General features: G+C 43.8%; 1 protein-coding gene across 1 annotated transcript; it reads right to left on the bottom strand.

Annotated features, from left to right (window-relative positions):
- Positions 1–2669: 2669 nt before the first annotated feature.
- LOC139649616 (ephrin type-A receptor 3-like) lies at positions 2670–23722 on the bottom strand (the record flags this gene model as incomplete). The annotated part of the gene is made up of 3 exons (XM_071526077.1): positions 23595–23722; positions 13713–13777; positions 2670–3330 (listed from the first exon to the last, which is right to left on the bottom strand). Coding segments are annotated over exons 1-3 (820 nt in total), but the record flags the coding sequence as incomplete, so codon positions are not given.
- Positions 23723–24456: the final 734 nt, after the last annotated feature.

Below are 24456 nucleotides of genomic sequence, written 5' to 3'. Positions count from 1 at the left end.
TGATGGTGGTGGTGGTGGTGGTGGGGGGGGGGGGGGGGGGGGGGGGTCAACGCCGAGGCATCGTCTCCCCGTCTGCCATTTGTCTGCATATGTTGTTCGCTGCTGTCATTTGAAAACCTTGTAACTCCAACTTTTGATTTTTGTTGTTTTTTTAACTTGAATAGAAAGGTGATATTTATGGATTGAAGCTGCCGATAGTCTATATTTTGCGCCAGTGTTCAGTGTCATAAATTTGACTATTTTCATGGTCTAGCTGTGAGGAACCTCCATCATATCAGAGGTGGATGATACTGACTGGCCAATATCAGATTTTTAACAACAGGCCAATTGATATATAAGTCTAATTCTAGTTTACATGAATCTTTACACGCTGCAAGTTCCCACATGAAATGCAAACTCAATCTCCATGTGAGGTCATTTTGTTTCTCTCCTGAAGAGTTTACATTTTGGACATACAAGGTTTTCATCCGACAGCTGCGACAGTATTTCTCCCCCTGTCTGGACAGTGAGACGGGCTCGTATGGAGACCAGAGCCCCGGGGAAAGGGCTTCCCTTGGCCCTGACAGCAGGGGCTTGACCTGGGAGACTGCCTTTGATCTTTAATTAACACTGGGCATGGCTCTGGAGAGGAGAGAGCTGATGAACATGGGATTTGGGACCGGCTACAACAACTAGCATTAAGACAGCAAAACACAGACTAAGGGCGTGTTCACACTATTCCGCTTTTTTCAAACTACCACCATGTTTTTAACTTTAAAGTCACCATGGAGCAGACAGAAAGCGACAAAAAGATGCTATGTCTGGCTTCTTTTTAAGTGGAGCACTTCCTGACACTGAGAAAATAGGAGTATATATGACATGGACCAAGCTGACCAATCATAACAAAGTGGAGGCTTTCATGCTTACATAGGCAGCCGGTTGGATCCTCTGCCTCTATCACCAAAGTCAGCAGCCACCAGTCTTCTCTTTGCTGTGGTCAAGCAAAACACACTGAAACCCAAACCAGTGGTACATGCAACAAGCATGTGTGTACCTGCATCTATTGCTGTTTAATGCAACCTGCATTTATTTAACCGTGGAAACAAACTGCCGCACATCATCACCAGCTGAATAGAGCATCTGATATTGATATTAGAACTAAATAGTGATTGTGTGACCTGCTTTTTCATATTATCGCAATAAAATGTGGTTGAGGCAACAAAAAAGCAGAATAATGTGAACACACCCTTACGGGGCTGTTACTATCGACACACTAGAGACATGTGCCGCAGATGAGCGCTGCCACCGTAATCAATGAAATCTGTTATACCAGCCATAGAAGACGCGCGCTGGAAATCCATTTTTGCACAAATGGTGTATTTATTTTCCCTCAACATGAATATATGCGGCCCTTTTACAAAGAAAATGCTAATCTATGTAAATGTGAAGAAACTAGGTAAATGTGAAGGCCTTTTTACACATAATGGTCTAGGAAAACATAAATGCTTTTGTGAAGTGTATAAACAGATTACTGAAACGCTGTCTTATTGCTGAGATGGAAGACCCTGGACCACAATTTCTTGGTCAAGGTGACTCTTTGATGACATCTCACCCTTAAACCCATGGGTTGCTTCACCCTCCCCATTCCAGCCCCCAAAAAGAAAGAAATAAAGTTCCCATGGAGGTGCCATTTCTTTTGTGTTGTTGACCGACATGGATGACGTGAAGCAGCAGAAGCAGAGATGTACAAAGAACTGCATAATCCCAATAACTGGACAATCAAAAAAATTAGCCATCTGGAAACCAATTGCATCTGCCATTGAAGCATCAGGTGGGCAGTGTTTGTCATGGCAGTTCAGTCCGTAGGCCCACTAAGGTACAACTATCAGCCACTTCCATTACAAAATACATGCATTGTTGGTGTAGCAGACAGGCTTAAGACGAGCTGAAAACCAAATGAAAAGGCAGGCAGACAGACATACAGAAGGAGCATATTCCCATTCCACTTGTGTAACCACCACCAAGAGGACAATAGACTTTGGGGTGAGATGGAGTATCTCCAGACTCCACTGTCCGCCCACTCATGCCTCCGCCAACACCCACGACCATCACCGCAAATATTCCAGCAGTCACCATCCACTCCACCCCTCTCCTTCCCTCGGCCCTATCAGCCCCACCCTGGCTACTCTGGTTCAGATCTTCCCATGGCTGATGAAGTGATGCAGAACGACTCACCATATAACTACTGCAGGCCCGAAGACCTGGACAACACATCACACGCACGCAATGGAAAATTCAAATGTACAAGTACACACACATCCACCAACACTCTGGGATTCTTGTGTTCTTTTTAAAGGCACCACACACATACGCACACATACACAGGCTGGGCATTGGGCATTAAAGATTCTGGGCTGACAGATATGAGGTGTGAGAGTCTCCTCATCAAACACTTGACTATCATATAACACATGCCGCATTTCAGACAAGGAGAGACATGAAAAATACAGTAGATGTGATTTCACTTCTACATGCTGCCGGTCCTGAGATGGAACAGGCGCAAAAGGGAAAAAAAGAGAGGGATTACATAGGAAGAAAGGCAGAAGCCGGAGAGGAAGAACAGGAGACAAAACAAGCGTGAGAACACTGTTGAGAGATGAAACGAGGAACTGAATGAATGTCTGTCTTACTTTGGCAGGCGCTGCTTCGCTCCTCGTACCCCGGGTTACATAGACACTTCCCTATGGGCACCAGCCACTCCCCCTCCGTGCTGCAGTACATTCGCGGAGGCTCCTCCTCCTTGGAGTGATTGACGCACAAGCCTTTGACCTCCACCAGCGACTGGGAGTCCATGGGCACCGTGTCGGGGAACGAGGCCAGGTTCCGGACGGTGTACGGGCACTTCTTGAAGTAAACCCTCACGGAAACCAAGGCCACGCAGGCGCCCACGTCCTGGAACGCCAGGTAGAAGCCCTTCTTGGTCATGGGCCCCACCTCGCGCACCTCCGTGTTGAGCTTGAGGATGCGGTCGCCCAGGTCCATCTGGGTGAAGCTCTCGTCGGCGGCGATGGTGTCGATCTTGGAGAACTGGTGCTCCCGGAAGCGGCTGCCCTGGTCGTCGTCCGTCTCCAGGTAGAGGAGGTTGAAGGTCTCCTTGCAGGTGCCCAGGACCAGCGGGATGGAGTTGCAGTCCCGCAGCGTGAACTTGAGCTCCACGTAGATCTTCTGGGCCGACTGGCGCGGGATCCAGTTGGTGCGGAGCCAGTTGTTCTGGCTGTACTCCATCACGTTGCACACCTGGAAGGTCCTGATGGGAGTGTAGTGCTCGTCCACCCCACTGATCTCCTCCCACTGAGAGAGAAGGATGAGGGAGGGAGGGGTGGAAGAGAGGGAGAGAAAGAGGGAGAGAGGCGTTGCAGCAACAGAGAGACGACAGAAGGAAAGAAGGGGAGAAGGAGAGATAAATAATCAGGGAGGCAAAGGAAAAAGGGAAGGGTGGAAGAAGGAGAGAGAGTTGTGCAAGCAGCAGAAGAAAAGAAGAAAGATGGTGGAGGAATGATAGAGAAAGAATGAAGGAGGGAGGAAAAGGGAGGAAAATAGTGGGGAAAAAGACAGACAAGGGAAGGAAGGAGGATGAAAGAGAGTAAAGGGAAGAAGGAAATATAAATAGAGGGGCAGGTAAAAGAGGAAGGGAGGTAAGAAGGGAAGAAACACAAGTGGGAGCAAGAAAAGATAAGAGAAGGAAGAAGGGTGAAGGGAAGAAGGAAAAAAAGAAGGAATGAGGGAGGCAAAAGAAGAAATGGAAGAAAGAGAAAAGGAGTTATAGGAGCAACAGAGGAGAACAGATGAGAGGAGAAAGATATGGAGAGAAGGTGAAGGATAAAGGAAGAGGGAGGGAGGGATGGAGGAAAGATAGAGGTTCGGGCGCGGCAGAGAAGAAAAGACGGGAAGAAAACATTATCGGAGGAAGAGGAAGAGGAGGGAAGGTGACGAGGGAGAAAGGGATAAGGGAAGTGGGGGAGAGAGAGAAGAGAGGAGGAATAAAAGGAAAGGAGGGGGGTGACAGCAGAGAGAAAAATAAAGTTATCTCCACCCTTTAAGCATTTACAGATTAATTATTTAGATCAAATCCACTCTCGCTGCATACTAAACATCTAATAAACACCGGGCCAAAAACCACACTACCAGATTTCTTGTAGATTACTCAAACTAATTAAAAAGCAAACTTGCTGTCTTAGCCAAATTTTCTAGATTGGGGCGCTGTGAAAATATCTGTGAGAAAAACCATGAAGTATGATTTCGCACTTCAATCCTCTTAAATTGGTGTGAGGCTGTTTAATTGGCGCTAAATATTAACAAAATCCCGTAGTGTGTTTTTTTTCCCACCCTTAGACTAACATTCTTTTCTCTACAAGTGAAGACATTCAAGCTGCGGTCTTGTTGACTTGCATCACATGTTCACAGCACTAATACGGCTAAACAAAGGAAACGTGCGGAATCCACTATGAAACAAAAGCAGCTATGGACAGTGGTGAATGTAGACCGGGAGCGTTTGTGTCCATCTTACATTTTCCCTCCACTGGGAGAAAGCGGGTGCGAGAGGAGAGGAGAGAAGAGAGAAGGGGGGGGGTCATTCCTTTAGATTTCAACACACAGCGGGAAGACTCATTGATCATGCGCTTTTTGGCGGCGCCGTCTGGGCAAATCAACAGTGAATCAGAGCAATGATGAATGGGCAAACACCTGGAACACTGGGCTCATTGTGGTTTAAGTGACAGTCATTAGAACGGATGGGCCTAAATGGCTAAATGGATGCTTTCTTTTTTTTTTGTTTTTTTTGTTGTCATTGGCGCAATTCTGAATGGATGTGTGCCTGAATGAGCAATGCTTTCTTCAAAGAGAGAGAGAGAGAGAGAGAGAGAGAGAGAGAGAGAGAGAGAGCGGCTTTCTGGATAAGTGGAAACTGAATTACCGCTCCGTTCACACACACACATTAATGGAAACTTACACACACACATACACTGACATGAAGCCGATGTGAAGTGTTTAAAGTCTCATAGTGGCCCGACTCAGCAGGTGCTTTCAACTTGAACGTAGAAATTAATGACGAGTTAAAAGTCTAGGGTCTCTATTACTTTAATAGTGTGTGTGAATGTGTGTGTGTCTGTCAGTGTGTGTGTGTGTGTGGGTGGGTGGAAGGAGGAGGGGGGGGGGGGGGGGGTGTAAAGCATATCTGTGAGTGTCTGGTGTTCAAGGAGCTCTCAGACTGAAGGATGGCCACTTGCTTTTCATCTCACAGCGGAGTTAATGAAACACCCTCGAGAGACAGAGAGAGAGAGAGAGAGAGAGAGAAAGGGAGGGGGAGAGAAAAAAAAGGAGCCAAAGAGATAGACATAAAAATTGAGAGAGAGAGAGAGGGAGAGATAAAGCGAGAGGGGGAAAGACTGCGTCGATGTTTAGTCTCTTCCGTCATGCTTTCTTTGGCATCACCTCATTCATCAGAGCGCAGTCCGGGCCCTCTCTGTGGGGTTAACAATAACAGGGAACAGCAGATACAGTTGAGTGGGGGCTAAATATGGAAAGGTGAACTTTACCCCGTGAAATTTGGCCTTGCTTTTACTCGCACGAGTTCGATCGCTCCACTTGAAAAAATAAGCGGTGAAAGTGGCGCGATGACATGCAAGCAGGTTGGATGACACACCACTTGTACAGAAAGCAGCAGGGTGACAATGACCCAGACATATGATTAGTGGTTTTGGTAGACATCTTTCTTAATGGGACAATGTAGATTAAACTCTGCTTCAGCATTAGATTTTTTTATCCTGTCATTTTTGGATATGAATCTTTTTGCGCTTGGCTTGGCAGCAGCACCACCATTGTCTTCTTAGTGGAATCTAGCTTTTATCAACTTTATGTGCAGATGTCATCAGTCAGTGTTATTGATCACAAATACCCAATGGACATTTTCCCCCACTGTAAATACTGAGAGGAGGGAGAAATTTACAGGCACTTGGATAGGATGATGGATCATGGATATGCTCCTGCTTGAGGCTGATTGGCTTTTCATTGCCATTCCACTGGCCTCTCACTCTGTTTGCCTCCTTCAATTGACTCTGCAAATATCTTTAACATGTTTTTTTCACATTCTGTTTGAACATAGGGTTAGATGGCAAAGACATGGAAGAAGCCTAGTGTTGGGTGGCCAATGAGAGGTCTTTAATCGCACAAAGTAGATGTGTGTGGAGGCTATAGTACCGATATATGTGAATGTTAAATGTAGGATACTAATATCTTTTGTCTCTCCAAGGATATTTAAATGAAGATTCCGCCTTAGGGCTTATAACAATCACTGCTCCTCTTTGCCCCACAGTGGAATAGTGAAAAAATTAGAGCAACATTGTAAATTGGCCATTTCAAGCCAGAGATATTCAATGAAATGACTGCAAATGCCTTTTTTTTTTTTATCTCAATTAGGAAGAACTAAATGTGTGTTGGCTGGCTGTCTGGTTGCCTCTCGCTCTTCCCATGATCTGCCATCTAATGAACTGAAAACACTTGGAAACACTTGGAGGATGGAGCTACTGTAAATGGGGCAGACTTGGAAGGGAAACGTCAACAGTGGATTGGGCCGATCCCGTCACGTTGCTTCAAGAGTTTTTGTATTTACTGAGCCGGTTAATGTTTCATTCCATTGTTTCATATTGCAGTCCCTTCACTCTGAAAAGCAGCCTACTCTGAAACTAGTTTCTACCACAGTGCTCGACCTGAAGGTGGCGGGAATAGTGTGTGTGTTTACGTGTGTGTGCATGCGTGCGCCTGCTTACATGTTATATTGAGTAAATGTATTCAGGTTGTGTGTGTGTGTGTGTGTGTGTGTGTAGTCTCTGTAAGCAGATGTCTGTGGTCCGGGGGTTTATCCCTTCATGTATTTTCAGGTCCGGCGATATGATGCAAACTGGGCTAAATCTAAAGTGACTGCGAGTGATGGCTCTCCGCTTTTAAGCCGTCTTTGGGAGGGGGACTGCAGTGGGCTGAATACAAACACACAGAGGGCTCAAAATCAAACCCAGGTGTGTGTATGTGTGTATGCGTGCATGTGCTTGTGTGTGTGTGTGTGTGTGTGTATGTGTGTGAGAGTGTGTGCGAGTGTGTTTGGTACGCTATATCCCATTCCAGAGAGAATGACTGGGCTTGAACAAGGCCCTGCCAAAGTAAATGAGACCTCCAGTATGATGTGAGGATCCCACTCTGGAGAATAGCATCTATTACATGGAGCTCTCCCCTCGCCCCCCCCCCCCACCCCCCCCACTCTTTCCATGCATGACATCATTAGATTTAACTCCTCCACCCCCAAATCACTTCCTTAGGTTTGATAGGTTAGGCTGATTCTCTCTCTCTCTCTCTCTCTCTCTCTCTCTCTCTCTCTCTCTCTCTCTACTAAGTGTGAAACTGCTGTGAGGAGAGAGAGTTTTGTACATCCGTTGCTCCAGCCCCAACAATGATGATGAGGAGTTTTCAGCCATCGATCTGAGAGACGGCATCTCCAGCTGTGTGTGTGTGTGTGTTGTGTTAGTGAATGTGTGAGAGTGAGAGAGAGAGAGAATATGGAGGGAAAAAAGAAACCAGTAGAAGGTGCAGCTGACAAAAGTATGAGCTCACACACACACACACACACACACACACACACAGCTAGTCTTCAGAATTACAGCATTGCAGGCTGGTGTTTCGGAGAAAGAAAGTGAGACAAAGAGTAAGATGGAGGGAGAGAGAGAGAGAGAGACATGTAATAACTTTACGATCCAGCTCCAGATCGCCTTACAGAGGAATTGCATTAGTTAGGAGAGAGTGACATGTCCTATGGCCCTATGGTGGTATCATATGATCATATGCATGGCCACAGTACTGTACTGTACATAATACACACACACACACACACACACACACACACACACAATCAGATGCAGCACAAGTCTATCAGTTTTCTTACTCATCTCTCTCATTGAAATGCCAACGAGGTTGCAATTAGGGATTCGGTTACAGGAGTTCCATTATTGGAGAGAAGGAGGCATTTGTGTGTGTGTGTGTGTGTGTGTGTGTGTGTGTGTGTGTGAGAAGAAAGCATATCAAAGAGAGAGAAAAAAAGTGGAAAATAGCGACAGATCTACTGGCGATGGAGTGAAACTACTCCATAGCCACCAGTATTAGACTGTGGTTATACTTGGCAGCTCCCAGTGTGAATGTGTGTAACTGTGTGAATGTCAACTTTCCCTGAATAAATAAAGGTTGAAAAAAAAAAAAAAAAGCCCGTCCCTGAGTAGCCAACCCCTTGTTTCTCTCCAGGGGGCCGTTACTCCTCTCCCCTCGCCCTCTAATTGATATATAACAACACCAGGACCCTCCCACCTGACCTCGTGACCTTTGACCCTGACCCCCGGTGGTCACAGCTGGGGTCGGGGGGGTGGTGTGAACTTGCCCCTGGCCTGCTCTGATCTGTGCTGTAGGTAGGTGAAGCGGCTACAGGGACAGTAAAGTGGAGGGCGGTAACCGGATCCGCTCAGGACGTTACAGCTAAACAGCAACAGGCACGTCCCAGAGGCACCGAGTCAGCAGGCCGCTGCACCCGCTTCAAACACCCGCAGGTCAGCGGGAGTTAATGGACCGGGATAGGATAACAATGCATTCGGACCGGGATTGGCTATATTTTACGCAGCAGTATTGAGAATGAGCGTCCTCCGTTCCGAAAGTTCGCTGTTTAAGCTGATGTCTAATGATTATCCTGCTTCACATTCACACTGGGAGCTGCCCAGTACAACCACAGTCTTCTACTGTTGGACACTGGGCAGATCTACTGGAAACGTCGGGGGTTCAGTGCTTTACTCAAGGACACCACAACTATAGCTGATGAGGGAAGGGAGAGTATTATCCATTCACTTTCCACATGCATATTTTCCCAGCCGGTCTGTGGGTTTGAACCGGCAGTCTTCCAGTCATTAGCCTGCTTCTCTAATCTATAAACTGTATATGATAATATATTTTAAAAATGTTATGAATTGTAAATCTTTTAAAAGTTTGTGGCCTTTTTCTGTGAAAAAAATGCATGTGCCAACATTCTGTTTTATTGTGGGGTTTAGTTGTTATGCTATGGGGTATATATGTTATAATATGCGGTATATTTTGTTATTATATGGGTGTATTTGTTGTATTATTCAATATATTTGTTATATTAGGGGGTATATTTGTTATACAGTTCAATAGGGTATATTTGTTACAACATGGTGTATATTTATTATATTATGGGGTATATTAAATGTGATCCTCTCCCCACTGTTTACTGAAGGCAACACAATCTGCCATTGATCAGATTTGTGTCCAATAAGAGGCATCATGTTCAGCCCTATAAAGACACAAATCATAGGAGAGACAGAGTGTGTGTGTGTGTGTGTGTGTGTGTGTCTGTGCATACGGCTGTCCACTACCCTGCTACAGCTGGAGAGGGGGTGGCACTGGAAACTGGAGCGTCCACAACAAGTGCAGAGCCAGCTTACATTTCCAGCTCCAGAGAGGTCGCGGGGTCACAGCCACGACAACTGCAGCGTATCAGTCAGACGGCTTTTCATCAGGGGGAAACCATAACACACCCTCCATACCTCCTCCTCTTCCTCCGCCCTCCGCCCTCCGCCCTCCTCCTCCTCCTCACCAGGCCCTGGCCTTGCCCCACTAATCCTGCTTTATGCCTTGCTCAAGGGCAGGAGAGTGTACAGTATTACTCATTCACTTTGCACAAAACACATTTTCCCAGCCTGCCAAGGGATTCAAACTGGCAACCTTTCAGTAACAAGCCCGCTTATCTATCCTGTAGGCTCCTATTTTTAATAATTTGTTTAAAAAAAAATTATTAATTAATTTTTTTTAATGATTTGAGGTCTGTTTTCTGGAAAAAGTGCATGTGTACAACATTCTATTATACTATGGGGTATCTTGTACTATGGAGTATATTTGTTATATCATGGGGAATTTTTGTTATGCGATGGGGTATATTTCTTGTATTATGGGGTGTATTTGTTATACTATGGGGTATATTTCTTGTCACGCACTTGACACACACTTTATACCTCCTCCTCTTCCTCCTCCCTCCTCCTCCTCCTCACCAGGCCCTAGCCTTGCCCCGTTAATCCTCGTTTATGGACGGGCTTTTCTCAGCACTCTCTCTCTCTCTCTCTCACTCTCTTTCTGTGGTGGGGTGGGGAGCTTTATGTTGGTCAGGCTGAATGTGTGGACGGGGCGGTGGTGGTGGTGGTGGTGGTGCGGGGGGGGGGGGATACAGGCTTTAAGAGCCCTCAGGGTGACTAAAGAAGTTGAAGCAGCAGTCTGGACTCTGAGAGCCGAGAGGGGAAAGCTGGCCAACTGAATTGGTGGAGCCCGTCCAAAATATAAAGAGCCATGCCATTATACTGTGCCTGCCTCCCCCCCCCACACACACACACACCCAGCCACCCCCACCCCCTCCTGCCCAGACCTGAGAATGGGAACGGGAGATGCGTATGTGTGTGTGGCTTCCAACACATGATAGAGTTTCTCATTATTCCCGACAGTATATGCAGTGGAAAGGCGATCCTATTTTCCCTCCTTAAAGTGAGATCTCCAAAACCAGCTTCCAATGTTTTTTTTTTTTTGTTTTTTTTTGATAACATAGGCATGGAGCTTTTCTATAGCAGTCAAGCTTCTTCATGGAGATGCAAAACGTCTGTTGATGTCATTGTTACTAACAGACTCACACTGTATCGGAGGGGCCAACAAGCCCAACAGTTAAAAGCCAGTTACAAGGAAAATGTTTTGCTGCACACACAGCTCAGAATTCTACATTCTGATGCCGATGTTATAGTCCCACTGAAAATAAAAGACTTGTGTTGTGGCAAACGTCTATGCACAGTGGTAGCTGTCATAAGCTGTTTCTATTCAACAGTCAGGCAAATTTTCTTTTGAAAATGTCGCAAAAAAGAAAATGCAAATTCGGTGTGATTCCATCAGCTAGGTTGAGGCGAATAAAAAGGTTTCCTCAGCATAGAATTACATAAAAAATGACAAAAAAAAAAAGACTGACCGAAGCTTATGCTGTTACTCAACAAATGCAGTTCCATCATAATTCATTGCATAATTTCTTCATTGATAAAAAACTTATTTTCCTCCTCAAGCGAGTATAAAAGCATTTTTTTTGCAAAGCTGAGGATTTTTTTTAATCTAAATTTGCTGTTTCCTTTCAGCTTTTCTAATTCCAGACATCATCAAAATGCTTGGATGGAGACCCAAGTCCCTTGTGGATTTATCCCTTTTTAGTACTTCTGCAACTGCTGCAGCCGACTGTATTCTCTCAATTAGAACTAGATTTCCAAATCGCAAAAACAAAAACTCCTTGCATCTTCTGAGAGCTGAAGAGAAAACAAGATTAGAATTTTCCGACAATGCAGTAGTATCCTCTGCTGCACTGAATGAAAAATAGAACTTCTCCATCTGTATGCATCTGTCAATACTACAACATATTTTCCAGCCTCTGCACACATATTTTCTGTTCTGTATAAACAGCCACTGTCTGGGATGCTGGTTTGTTGCTGAAGAATGCGTTCAAAGCATGCAAGAGTGTAATCTTTAACACTCTTTAGTCTTGTGAAGGGCTAAGCCCCCTGGACACCGCTCAGCAATCAGCCTGCCTCCTAGACAGATAACAGTAAATCTGGATCACACACACACACACACACACACACACACACACTCATCAGTCCAGTCGGTGGGGCTATGGAGTGAACATCCGGGGGAGGCTAAGCTCTTAATTTGTTCTGACCGGAGCACTTTATGTCTCGGCAGGCCAATAGTCCCGGCCTCTCCATCAATGCGAGTGTGTGTTTATGTGTGTGTGTGTGTGTGTGTGTGTGTGTGTGTGTGTGTGTGTGTGTGTGTGTGTGTAAGGCCTCAGCGCCACTGCCACATTATGAGAAATCATTTGTGAGCGGCGGTCTCCCAGGGCAGGCTGCTTATCGGAGCGCAGTCAGTGGATGACGTGAGTAATTACAGATGATTCACCTTGAGGACTTGATCAGCAATATCTCTCTCTCTCTCTCTCTCTCTCTCTCTCTCTCTCTCCCTCTCTCTCTCCAGAGGTGTTCTCATTTAAGAATGACATTGCCGCCCACATTCCTCCATCATTTTGTCAACTGTATCACCGCGCCGCCTTTTTTCTGAACTTGTTCAAAGCAGATAACTTGAAATAAAACACACACTGCACAACCTCCGACACACACTCCGATATCCCCTGCTGCCTCTCCCTCCCCACCTCCTCCTCCTTATATCGGTGCACACACACTTTCCCCCGACTTGCCCCGCATGTGAATAACTTCTTTTCAGCCCGACGACATAAATCTCTTTCTTGAAAGGTCGTACAAATTGCCTGCAATTGTCCTCAGACTAAATGCATGTTAAACAGCCAACCGTTTTTCCTCGAGGCATTTTTTTTTTGTGTGTGTGTGTGTGTGTGTTTTTTTTTCGTGGTTCGAGCTCGTGAAGAAACCCTCAGCGTTCCGACGGTGCCAGCGCTGTATACGGCCGAGGGAAACGAGGTCTGGCAGCTCCACGGAACAAATGACTGGATTACCTTAAGCCACTGCCAAGGAGTAATTCTAACACTTAATAAAGGAAAAAGGAGGAGGTATGTGTGTGTGTGTGTGTGTGTGTGTGTGTGTGTGTGTGTGACGGCGGGCTAGCCCCGAGGCCCAGTAGTCTAACTAGTTAGACAAATAAACACAGTGAGAGAGCCCAGTGGAGACGGTGTAGTAGCTGAGAGCGACTGATAGATGAGGCTTTCCAGGACTTTTCTATTGGTTTTATGGAGAGTTTCGGCCGCAGACTTTAATGTAGTAATTCGCTGCTGTTGTAGGAAAAAAAAATATGTTAGCATTGTAGACAAGCAACAACTATATTTTCAAAGTGATCGGCGTGGAATTTTTTAAATTACAGAATGGGTTTTGAATGGAATTAACCCAAATCCAGACACACACTCTTTGATTTGGCACGTAAGTATTTAGGTTCTCCAGTATTTGTGATTGCATGTCACTCTTCTCCCAGTAGGAAACCTTTGGAAAAATGTGCTAAAAGTCCTGCATCAAAGAGGGTGTGTGTGTGGATAATGGGGTGATGTGAATTGTCAATTAAACAAAAATGAATGAATAAATACATAAAAACTCCAACAATGGATTTGCAATGTTTTCATGCAACAGCAGTGAAATGCTGTGTGTGTGTGGCTGTTGTCGGTGTAATACTCTAAATAAGGGGCTTATCGACCTTCTTGTGTGCACGGTTTTGTGTCTGTAAGTTAAAACCCCTTAATGCCGTAATCTTTCCTGAAACACACACACACACACACACACGCAAACACGCAAACACACACAAAAATGCAGTACATTTTCCCTTAAGCGTCTCCAACCATATGGCGAGCTCCGGAACGCTTAACCTTTAACCCGTGACACACAGAATGGACGAGAACCTCAAAAGAAAAGTGGGTTAATCTGCACTCAGCTCATGAAGTAGTAGTAGTATTAGTAGAAGGACTTTGTGGTGAATCCTGATTTGGGAGCTGGTTCCATATATGCTGCTGCATCTCTCTCCCATTCTTCTTCTTCTACTCGAAATGTAACGGTCCGTGTATTCAGGCATGCTGTGGTTACATGGCGATATGATATACTCACCCCATGCGACGGGTAGGATATCCACCCTAATTCCCCCTGGCTTGCTTTGGAGTCCAACAGGTTGACTGTGGGGAAGGAAGAGAAAGAGAGAGGAGAAAACACAGAGAGAACACATATGAGTGTCTAGTCCTTGTTAGCCCCAATTAGCCTGGATCTAATCCCACAGGAGGCCCCGGAGAGATCACCCACCTCCCGCCCTGATCGCGACTCTATTTACTCAGCTGCCACACACACACATACACACACAAACACACACACACACACACACACACAGTGGCTGGCTGTGCTGTCCTGTGTGTAGAGCATCAAAGCAGAGGTTGGCTGGGCACAGCTCAGATATCCAGGAGAGATCTCAAACTTTGTAGAAAAGTCGACGTTTCAAGAATAAGAGCTTATTTTCCAAGACCCGTGTGTTTTTGAATCTATGCTCGACTTTTCTGCCTGGCATCAGCATGTGTCCTGGGTGATCGGATTGTAGTCAGATAGAGTAAAAACTACACTACTACAATTCCCGGTGTAAACGCAATGCATCTCCAATCCACATATACTGACTGCATCAAAGGAAATAAACTTTTACGTGTGTGTGTCCAGTCAGAAAGCGCATTCAAATCAGGCCTCATGCAGCTCGAATAGTAACATCCTTGTCAAAAATGGATTGGCAGGATACTGGTGGATGGGGACAGCTGAGCCAAGGATGTAAATGTTGCAAGAAGAGGTGACATCCGCGGAAATCTGCATTTTAGCAAGAAAAAATTTGAATGTGTATACCGGAGACACATTTTAATGTCAGGTAACTGTATTCCAGATATTGTATGCAAGAAGCATGTTAACATCAGGTGTAAGAAAGGCATATACAAATGGTTTAGCGTGTTATGAACTGTAGGGGAATAAGAAATAATAATAATAACGACAATAGAAGACTATAAATACTTTCACTTTAAAACAATACTTGAGTTTATTCACCACTGACTGTCCACTTATGTACAATAAAACTAAGCATGGAAATAAGTCGGCGATGTTCAGCGCTGAAATTAAGTTTCAAGTTTGTTTCTTACTCAAAATTCAATTCTTTCTTTTTCACAAAGAGCTGAGAAAAACTAATCGGATGGCAGAGTGCGGTGTGAATGAAGAGTGCTATATTTCACTAGACAAATAAGTGTGAAAAGGAAGCATGGCAGACAGAGCTCTAGTGGGCTGAAGTGTTACCAATAATAAAACAATCCTGAACAACACTCCAACTTAATTTCTGCAGATTTTATGGAAGAGCACATAAGGACAGGAGTTTCATTCCACTTGTAAAACTTACTAAAAACTCACTATTATTACTAGTATTCAAATAATTAGCAATTTATTCATGAAATATTGTAATGTTTGTATATTTTTGTAATCATCTGCATTTCTGAAATATTGAGCTAATTGATATAAATAATGAACCTTTTTTTCGAAAACAGCTTTTTCCAAATCAGCTTTTCGGAGTGAAATCCTTCAAATGATTTCACAATAATGAATTCATATCAACAGAATATGTGCCACATTTTTATTTGGCAATCATGCAGCAAAAATACACATGGATTTGTATGTCACAGTGATTAAAAAGATGCATACTCAGCGACAAAAAAAAAGCAAGGGAATGAATATAATCAGCTAATGAAAATGGATAGAGAGCAATAAAATCCCACTGTCCCTACTCTCTCTCTCTCTCCCCCTTAAAGTTGGAGCCTGCAACTGACTCAGCCTCTTTCTCCTCGTCCTGCTGAGAGCAAAGCAGTCCACGGCTCAATAGGGCACACACACACACACACACACACACACACACACACACACACACAAAGTGCACATACACACACAGCAGCGCAGACAGAGATATAAGCCCTGCAGCTGTAACTCTATTCACTGTGAAAATATGGGGGAAATATTCTCCCCAGATTCCTCCATTCAGAGCCACAGTAAACAAGAGCGTACACATCTCCGTTAGACAGTCAGAGAGCGTGTTCGTGGGTTATGAGGCACGGCTGTGAAAAGCTGTGAAAACTCTATTCCAGTCTCGCACAATCCGGCCCCGTTCGCACGGAGCGGAAACAAAAATCCCGCGGACAAAAAGCGCCCGTTTTTTTTGCCACGCTGTGAACTCATTTTTGCCTCACAATGGAATAAAGGTTGAGATGGAAATCGTTGTTTTCTCCAGGCAAGGGCGATAGCAATCAGCCGATACGGCAACAAAGACACTGAAAGGGAAGGAGAGAGGGGAAAAGACACACACACACACACACACACGCACCTACACACACACTTGGAGACTTATTATCGAATTCCAGGCTCAAAAAAGCCACTAAATTGAGGCTCACCTGAGTTGTAGCCGTGCCAGGCCGATCAGCCGGCTGAGTGGCAGTAGACAGATTCCTATTAGAGTCTAATAAAGCTATCTGTTCATGTCAGATAATAGCAGCTCAGCATCCAGGCCCATTGCTTCCAATTTACATTTCTCAACGAGCCGAGCCCACCACTCAAATTGAGCCGAGCGGGGGAATTTGAGAGCAGAAAATTAGACGGCTCTCATATCGCATGAGGGAGAAAGCCCCCTCCAGCTGCACTGGGCTGGGGGAATCAGCACAAAAACACACACACACACACACACACACACACACACACACACACACAGATATAGGCGTACATACACAGATTTGTGCACACAAACTGAGAAAGAGTCACACCAAAAAGATGCACACACACCCATGCACGAAACTGGAATATCTAAACACATTTGCTGATATTCTCACTCGCTCACTCATTCACACCACACATACACACACACACACACACATGTACACACACACAGATATATGCATACACACTCTTACAGATGCACACCAAAGAAGATGCACACACACCCACACATGCGCACTCACAATCACACAAGCATTCACAAAACATGAGCATAGACACACATTTGCTCACATTCTCTCTCACTCCTCACTCCCACACACAAACACACACACACATACACACATACACACATACACACACACACACACACATACACACTGTTAGCTAGCTAGCGTCAGCCAAGCATGCAGCCCCTGCCCTAACAGGGAGTGACTCTAAACGGGAACTGGGAGTATTAATAGCAAACTGAGCCAGCCTGTCTGAGAGGGAGCAAAACATCACGATGGTAAAAACAGGTGAATCAATATATAACACAAACCTAGGCCGCCATCACACACACACACACACACACACACACACACACACACACACACACACACACACACACACACCGACCCACAGACAACAACTGGGAAGAAGGACTAGGAGAGGACACCTCATCACAGGCAACCAGAATAGCGGGACTGGTAAATGTCCTGTAAGTTTGCATCATAACCGTAAAGGTGTACATAGAGGTTTTGGGAGGTTGGACCATTGGTGAACTGTTAGGTGATGAGAATGTAGACACCAAAATCATCCATGTGTCCCCGGTAGATCATTGGCAGCTCCATGCTAACACTTTAGCATACACTATGCTGAGTGATAGCCGGCTACTAGCATAATCCAAAGTGAGAAGACTGACATTTTAGTCGTAAAAAGTTGTTTTTTATTATATGTCCTGTAGATTCATAATAAAAAAAAAAAAAAGAAATATCATTAGCTTAATATAGCTGATGTAGCCAGGTTTATTTTGGGAACTATTTCAGGTAAGCAATCATGTATTAATCCGCTACGCAGTGATTTTTAGCAGCGCACACTCTCCCATCACCCACCACCTTCACTTCCTATGGAAACGGGGAAAGTAGTCCCTGCTAGTTCAAAACAGTATAGGTTGTTTTTGTCATATTTTGAGTGAATTTTACAAATTCACACGAAGCTGCCAGACTAACCCACATATCGCATTTAAGATCACTTACTATTTAGCTTTAGAGCTGCTACAAGTTCTCATAATGCTAGTAGCCTACTATCAGTCAACATAGTGTACGCTAAAGTGTTAGCATGTAGCACCGGAGCAAAGATCTACCGGGAACACATGGATGATTTTAGTGTCTATGGTCTCATGACTTAGCGGGTAAGTTAACCATCAGGACAATATCCCAAAAACTTGGTGTACTCCTTTATCGGATTTCCACTCGCAGTAACATATTATCTAGGAAACAGGATGCATACAGAAGTTTAATCCTCAGCCACAGAAATGATCAAAATGTTGCATGGGTGGAAGAAGATGCTGTGAGTCAGAGACGCTGGTCTAGAATCAACAAATAGCCCAATCAGCAGAGTATCTCAACAAAGGGTCACTATTGTACTGGAAAAGTAGAATAGAACCGAGCAGAACAGAATAGAATAGAACAGCACTGTAGCATGGAATAGAATGAACCAGAACAGAACAGAATAGAACAGAACAGAACAGCATAAAATAGAATATCACTATGTAATGTAATAGAACGTAATATAATGTAATGTAATGTAATAGAATAGAATAGAATAGATGTTTTTTTATGGAGGCTTTCAGCTTTCATCCAAATGCTGTTGGAGCCATGAATGACCCACAGAGCTCCACAAGACAGAATAGAATAGAATAGAATAGAATAGAATAGAATAGACGCATGCACATATTCCCCTAATGTTTCCCATGTACTGGACAGAGTGGAGGGGCTTTGTCTGTCTTGCAGCCTGGCTTTGTGTGGTGAGGTTGGCGGCCGCAGTGCAGGCAAAGCAAGGCGACTTGTGTCTGTGTTAAAGGGTGAAGTGTTCACCTCCCATTATGAATTATTCAAGCGCAGAGTCGCTCTGTCTGATGTTGCTGCTGCTGGCCCAACCTCTCCGCCCCCCATTCCTCCTTTTCTTTCTTTCTTTCTTTCTTTCTTTCTTTCTGTCTTTCCTTTTTCACACCGCTCTTCCTATCCCTATCCTTGTTGTGAGGTCTGTGAATACATAGGCTACTGTAAATAGCTCCATACATTCACATTCATGCATATATACAACACTGTAGTCGCACCTCCACACACACACACACACACACACACACACACACACAAACACTTTTTTTCCTCTATGAAGCCCCAAAACACATTCTGTTAAATTGAGGATGCCACTCAAAGTGAATCTGCATCTCCAGCTCGATCTTTTGTCTACACACACACACACACACACACACACACACACACACACACATATAGAGAGAGAAAGAGAGGGGGCTATTTTTAAAGGAGGGGCGTGTGTACGCACATTTCCAGCACCTCTGAAAGGTACCATCGCTCACAAACACCCATCCGTCCCAGCGGGGCTGCAGCGCCAGGCTCCCCGGGCCAGGCCTCCCTACCGCCGGCTAAAAATACCGAGGCTTCCCGGCGCCCTGCAGCGGGCCACCATCGCACCACACAAGGGGCAATCGGCATTACAGTAAAAACAGGCTTGAACTTGATTTTTCAACTATGGAAAAACGACACTTTCCAGCCAAGTTAATGCCCTAACATCTGTCCGAAGTTACCCCGCACCTCAAAAATGAGATCTCAAATGGGAATTTCCCAATTTTCCCCAAAGTTTTTTTTTATCCAAGAACATTAGAACTAAATGGAAGCCGCAAAATGAATTTACTTCTTAAAAAATGAAGATTGTTGGTCTAGGCATGGTGCCGAGATGGGATAGAAGATTAAAAGAGTAAAGGTCCAAGATTCCTTATAAATGGGAGAGGGAAAAAATAATCAAATAATAACACAAGTTTTCCATTGTTCTGTTCAAAGCTGAGGGTTTAATTTTGCATGAAGGATTTTTACGAGTTTTTTTTATTTATTAGCTTGTGTTATGTATTTATTTATTGCATTAAGCCTCGTATAATAAGTCCCATAGAGTTACATAAAATGTTGGCTATAAGGTTAGAAGGCCGTTAACAGACTTCCTACTTTGCTCATAACTTTATTTCATATAATCTGTCAATTCATATGCCTGTTTCACTAAAAATGCCACATTATTATTGTTTTTTTTATTTTTATTTATTTTTTATTATTTTTGAATTGTTAATGTTAACACTGAATATCACATGCATTTCCATAATCTAAATCATTGCTGGTTATAAGAAGTGCGCACTTATATTTTTATAGGCTATCGGCCTGAAAGTGAAATCCAACCCAACTTTCTTTATTCTTCAGTCACTTAAACACACTCTCATATGACAACCGAAACAAATAACCACTTAAATAAGAAAATTAATAAACAAAGTAGGCTAAGTTGTATGGTTAATCATTTTTGTTATTTTATCCATTGAAAAATTGCATGTCACTTATTTACACTGTAAATAAGTGACTTTTACCAAATATACACTGTCGGTTACTCAATCCCAGAATCGGTGCCGTCTGAGTCAAAGTTTGCTGACATGCAGGCACATGAAACTATATCGAATAAGCTATTTTACGAGGCAACTATATAAATAATCACATAGGCCACTGGGTCCATATTTCTTTATTCCCCTATGAGAAATCATGATTTGTTCCTACAATATTCCTATAGGGACTTACAGTGTCTGTGCTACTGTGAATTTATGGCCTTGTGTTACTTTGTGGTAGTTTTATCATGCTACTACTAACACTGTAATATAGTGCTGTCCTGACTGAGACTTAAGATTTGCTGTAATATTTTGTATAGTATCCGTCAATAATTTATCGAAGGATTACTATAGGCTAATTCTTCTCGTAAGGATAATAAATGAGTCTCTTCTCTTTTAAATGTAGCTGGAAATTGAAATTAGAATGGAGGGCGATGCTCTTGCGCTTGGTCTTAAAATATGCCCGAGAAAATGAATACATATGTATATATCACCAGAATACAACTCTCTTCAAGTTCAAAGTGTGCTGGCCCCGTGGTTGGTCCATATGTACAATAGCAGCCTAAATGGATTTCTATAGAATAGAGAGAGAGCGGCTCGACACTGACACACTCTGGCAGATTTATGTGTTGGAAAGGTGAATTTACTCATGTATTGATTGGTTTGGTTTTTATTTTGACGGTTGTCACTTTTGGCACTTATACCAGCTAACATGTAAGACTGGTTGGTGGATTTATTGCTCTCTCTCTCTCCTTCTCTCTTACGCACACACACTCGCTCTCGCTTTTTCTTTCTTTCTTGTTCTCACACTCTTTCTCTCTCTCTCTCTCACACACACACACACACACACACACGTTCCCTTTCTATCGTTCTCTCTCTCTCTCTCTCTCTCTCTCTCTCTCTCACTCACACCACACACTCACATACACATACACACACAAACACAGACACACACACATTCGATTCTGGTGAGTATGCTTATATGTCCTACATAGGTATTGTATGGTGTTGTCCTAGCACGCTAAGGCTAATAATGCCCATCAACTTTGGTTGATATGGCAATGAACTACTGAATACTGAATCTTGAGTAACACTATAATGAGAAGAGATTGTCAGATTCAAAGGCAAAAGCTATTCACAAGGTAGGCTACACATGGGTCTGGTTGCTTGGACATGGATTAAACCTAAAAACTTTGCACCAATGGAAATCTCCATTGAAAATGAAATCTTATAGTACCAGGCTTAATCCATGTCCGAGCAAGCACCCCTTACAGTACTTGACCTTGACTCAATTGTTAATAATCTATCTATCACAGAATTGCACTGAATATAATAAACTTTTTTTCAATTTCGAAAAGCCAAGCATAGTGCAGTGCAGTCCTGCTCTTTGCCTGAAACGAGACTTAGCGCAAAAAGAGGCCAAACGGGTTGCAAACAAGGTCGCATTGAAAGAAACACGCATTTTCTAGTGTTAACACTAGCGTGTTATACTGAAGGAACACCGATCTCGTTATCATAAATGACTAAATTCGTTCGTGGGACGAAGTTATATTTTACATTTCAACTTTTCAAAGCAATTTTTTTTGGCAAATGTATATTTATAAGCAAATATAATCTGTGAGGTCGAAAGTCAAACAAGTCTTACGGGCGTTTTAGTGTTCTGGTTGTTGTTAATTTTATTACTGATTATTATGAATCACCGGGGAAGAGCGCGAGCATGTCATCTCTGTTGTATTTGGATCACAGTACCCAGAAGCCTATATTATGAGGCAACTTTCTCTTGGACTGTTAGATCAGGACTGACCTTTTCGGCGTGGCCTATATAACTTGAACTGTCCAAACAAAGCTCGTCCTTCAACATCAGTCTAAGTCATGACTTTCTTCTAAATTTGTCTTTGTTCCATTAAATTATGGGTTGAAAAGTAGTTAAATACCAAGATTTGATGAACTTTGATTACAAATTGTATATATCTGTTTTAAAAAAAACCCAATACCAAAGACTTTGCATTCAGTCATTTGTCATTCAAACGTCCATTAAAATGTCTGTAAACCTCTAATTACGGGTGTGCAGGCCTACTGTAGGCTCACTCAGATTTAGTTAATTACTTAATTGGTGTTAAGGTTTAGATCACGATGCATAAGCTGCCTTAAACTGTGTGTGTGTGTGTGTGTGTGTGTGTGTGTGTGTGTGTGTGTGTGTGTGTGTTAGTAGTAGTTGTAGTAGCGTCTACCTCAGTGACCCACGTGAAGCAGCTATTGAGAAAGTCTATGGAACTGTACAGTATCCATAGGGAAGTACTTTTCTTTCTTTTTTTTTTCATTATTTATTTTTTACAAAATAACCATAGCTTCTACTCCCAGAACAGAAATCCTGCCCCTCCAGCCAATGGGATAAAAAAATCTACATTCAAATGTATTTATTTCTCTGAACGCAGTTTTAATAGGCCGACATGTATCTAAATCAGAGGGATTGAGAGGCTCACAGCGCATCCAGCACGCGTCTTTCTATGTGCGCTGTAGCCAAATGTCTTTTTCTTTGCCTCCGCTCACACTGCAAAAAATATCCATCTTCACAAGTCATGTAATGTAGCGCCGAGGCGAAAGATCTTATTTTTCCAGCATGCGAAGAAAATCTTCCACCCGAGTGAGGTCGTTTCTCTTGTTTCCAACGCTCCAACTATTGTCTTGAATCGTGTCATTTTCTAGATGGAGCGGTCTGCCTTGTTCTGCCTTGTTTCAAGATCCCGTCACTCCCGAAACAAGTGAAACTGCATTGGAAACACGTGGAATGATCTCATCCACATCAGCTGCATTTTTCAATCGTTTGATGAAAAAATCTAATTTTAAGCCTAGATATGACACTAAATGACTTGTTAACATGAACATTTTACAAAATCACCTGGTCAAACCAACAGCATGGGTCGACTGGTCAGGGTTTAGTCCGGATAGAACCATAAAAAAACGGCCATCCGCGTTTTTACGCACCGTGCGATCGTGCGTATCATCCGTTTATTGCCTTTAAATCTTTGTGTGTGTAACCTATCCGGGGCTTCGAGCCCGCATGAGTTCACATAAACCGTAAACTGGTCAACGCGACCCCCCACTAAAACACCAGCACCGGAGTTTCTTCGCGTCTGATCGCTCGGTAATAACTCCGTGATGGCGCTTTAGAGGCTGTCTCGCCGTCGCACCATTCATTCAACCCCAAATAAACAAGAATTAACCTGCTGTTCGCGAGATGGTCCGGAATGAGGCTACACTGTCTGCGTGTTGTGGATCTATTTTTCAAGTTTGGCTGCTTTTTAATATCTAACATTAGTAACAGTGTGATCCCGGGCCACGGCGATCCACGGCGTCACCTTTACCGCGCCTTGGATCATCATTTTAGTATTATTATTATTATGATCTGGACGGTTCCGCGGCGAGCGCACAGCAGTGGCCCCGATATCAGCCATAGAGCACCAATTCAGAGCCCCCCCCCACACACACACATACACACACACACACACACACACACACACACACACACACACACACACACACTCACATACACACACAGCCGGACAGCTCCCGCTTACCTTCATTGGAGGGATAGGTGATGGCAAACGCTGAAAGAACGCAGGTCAGAAAAAGAGGTAAAATAAAAAGGAGTGATCGCGGATTGCAATCCATGGCGGCGGTTCAGAGGTACATAACTCCATGAAGCCACTGACTGATCTGAGAGCGTCTTCTCTCCGGTCCGCTTTCCCTCTCTCTCTCTACCTCTCCCCCCTTTCCCTCTCTCTCTCTCTCTCTCTCTCTCTGGTTGGAGGAGTTTTCCGCTGGGTCCTACAGAGTCTGACAGCAGAACGACGCGCGCTCAAGTTCACCAGAGGTCATTTTAGATACATTACCATGGGCGTCTGCTGGGTATGACAAGATAAGCTCCTCTCCGTATCTCATAGCCTAAGTGAGACCAAAATTGTTCTTGTAGTTTTTTTATCATTATAGAGAGCAAAGATCAAGCAAAAATCCTCAGAAATCTATTTGTAAGCCGCATCAGGGAGCATTCAGCACCAATGTTCCCTCTGAGCTGATAGTGTGGTGACCTACATCTAATAATTTATCACACTGACCATATAATAATATATCTTGTCAGTCATCAGTCATTGCTCCACTTTGTCCCCAGAAATTGAGTCTATTTATACAGGTGAGTTTGGAAGTTTTGGTGGTAAATGACATTAGATGCAGGGACTTTGCCATGGCTTGGGGTTTGGTGAATCAACACACTGATGATGAACAGAAAACTGTTTGGCCTGTTAGTCTTTATTTGGCCCACTGGAAGCATTTGAATCCAGAGTCTACAGGCCTATCCCAAACAAGTCAGACTGACTCTAATCTCGCCCACTGAACAGCCAATAAGATCTTCTTGTTTTGAATCTATATTGTTGAACAGCCAAT

Source organism: Centroberyx affinis, unplaced genomic scaffold (assembly GCF_046629955.1).
Source record: "Centroberyx affinis isolate AG114_WGS23_722 - 3 ecotype Tasmania unplaced genomic scaffold, CSIRO-AGI_Caff_v1 ptg001384l_1, whole genome shotgun sequence".
Classification (NCBI taxonomy): domain Eukaryota; kingdom Metazoa; phylum Chordata; class Actinopteri; order Beryciformes; family Berycidae; genus Centroberyx; species Centroberyx affinis.
Note: the sequence above shows the minus strand (reverse complement) of the source record. Positions and strands in the feature narration are given on the sequence as shown.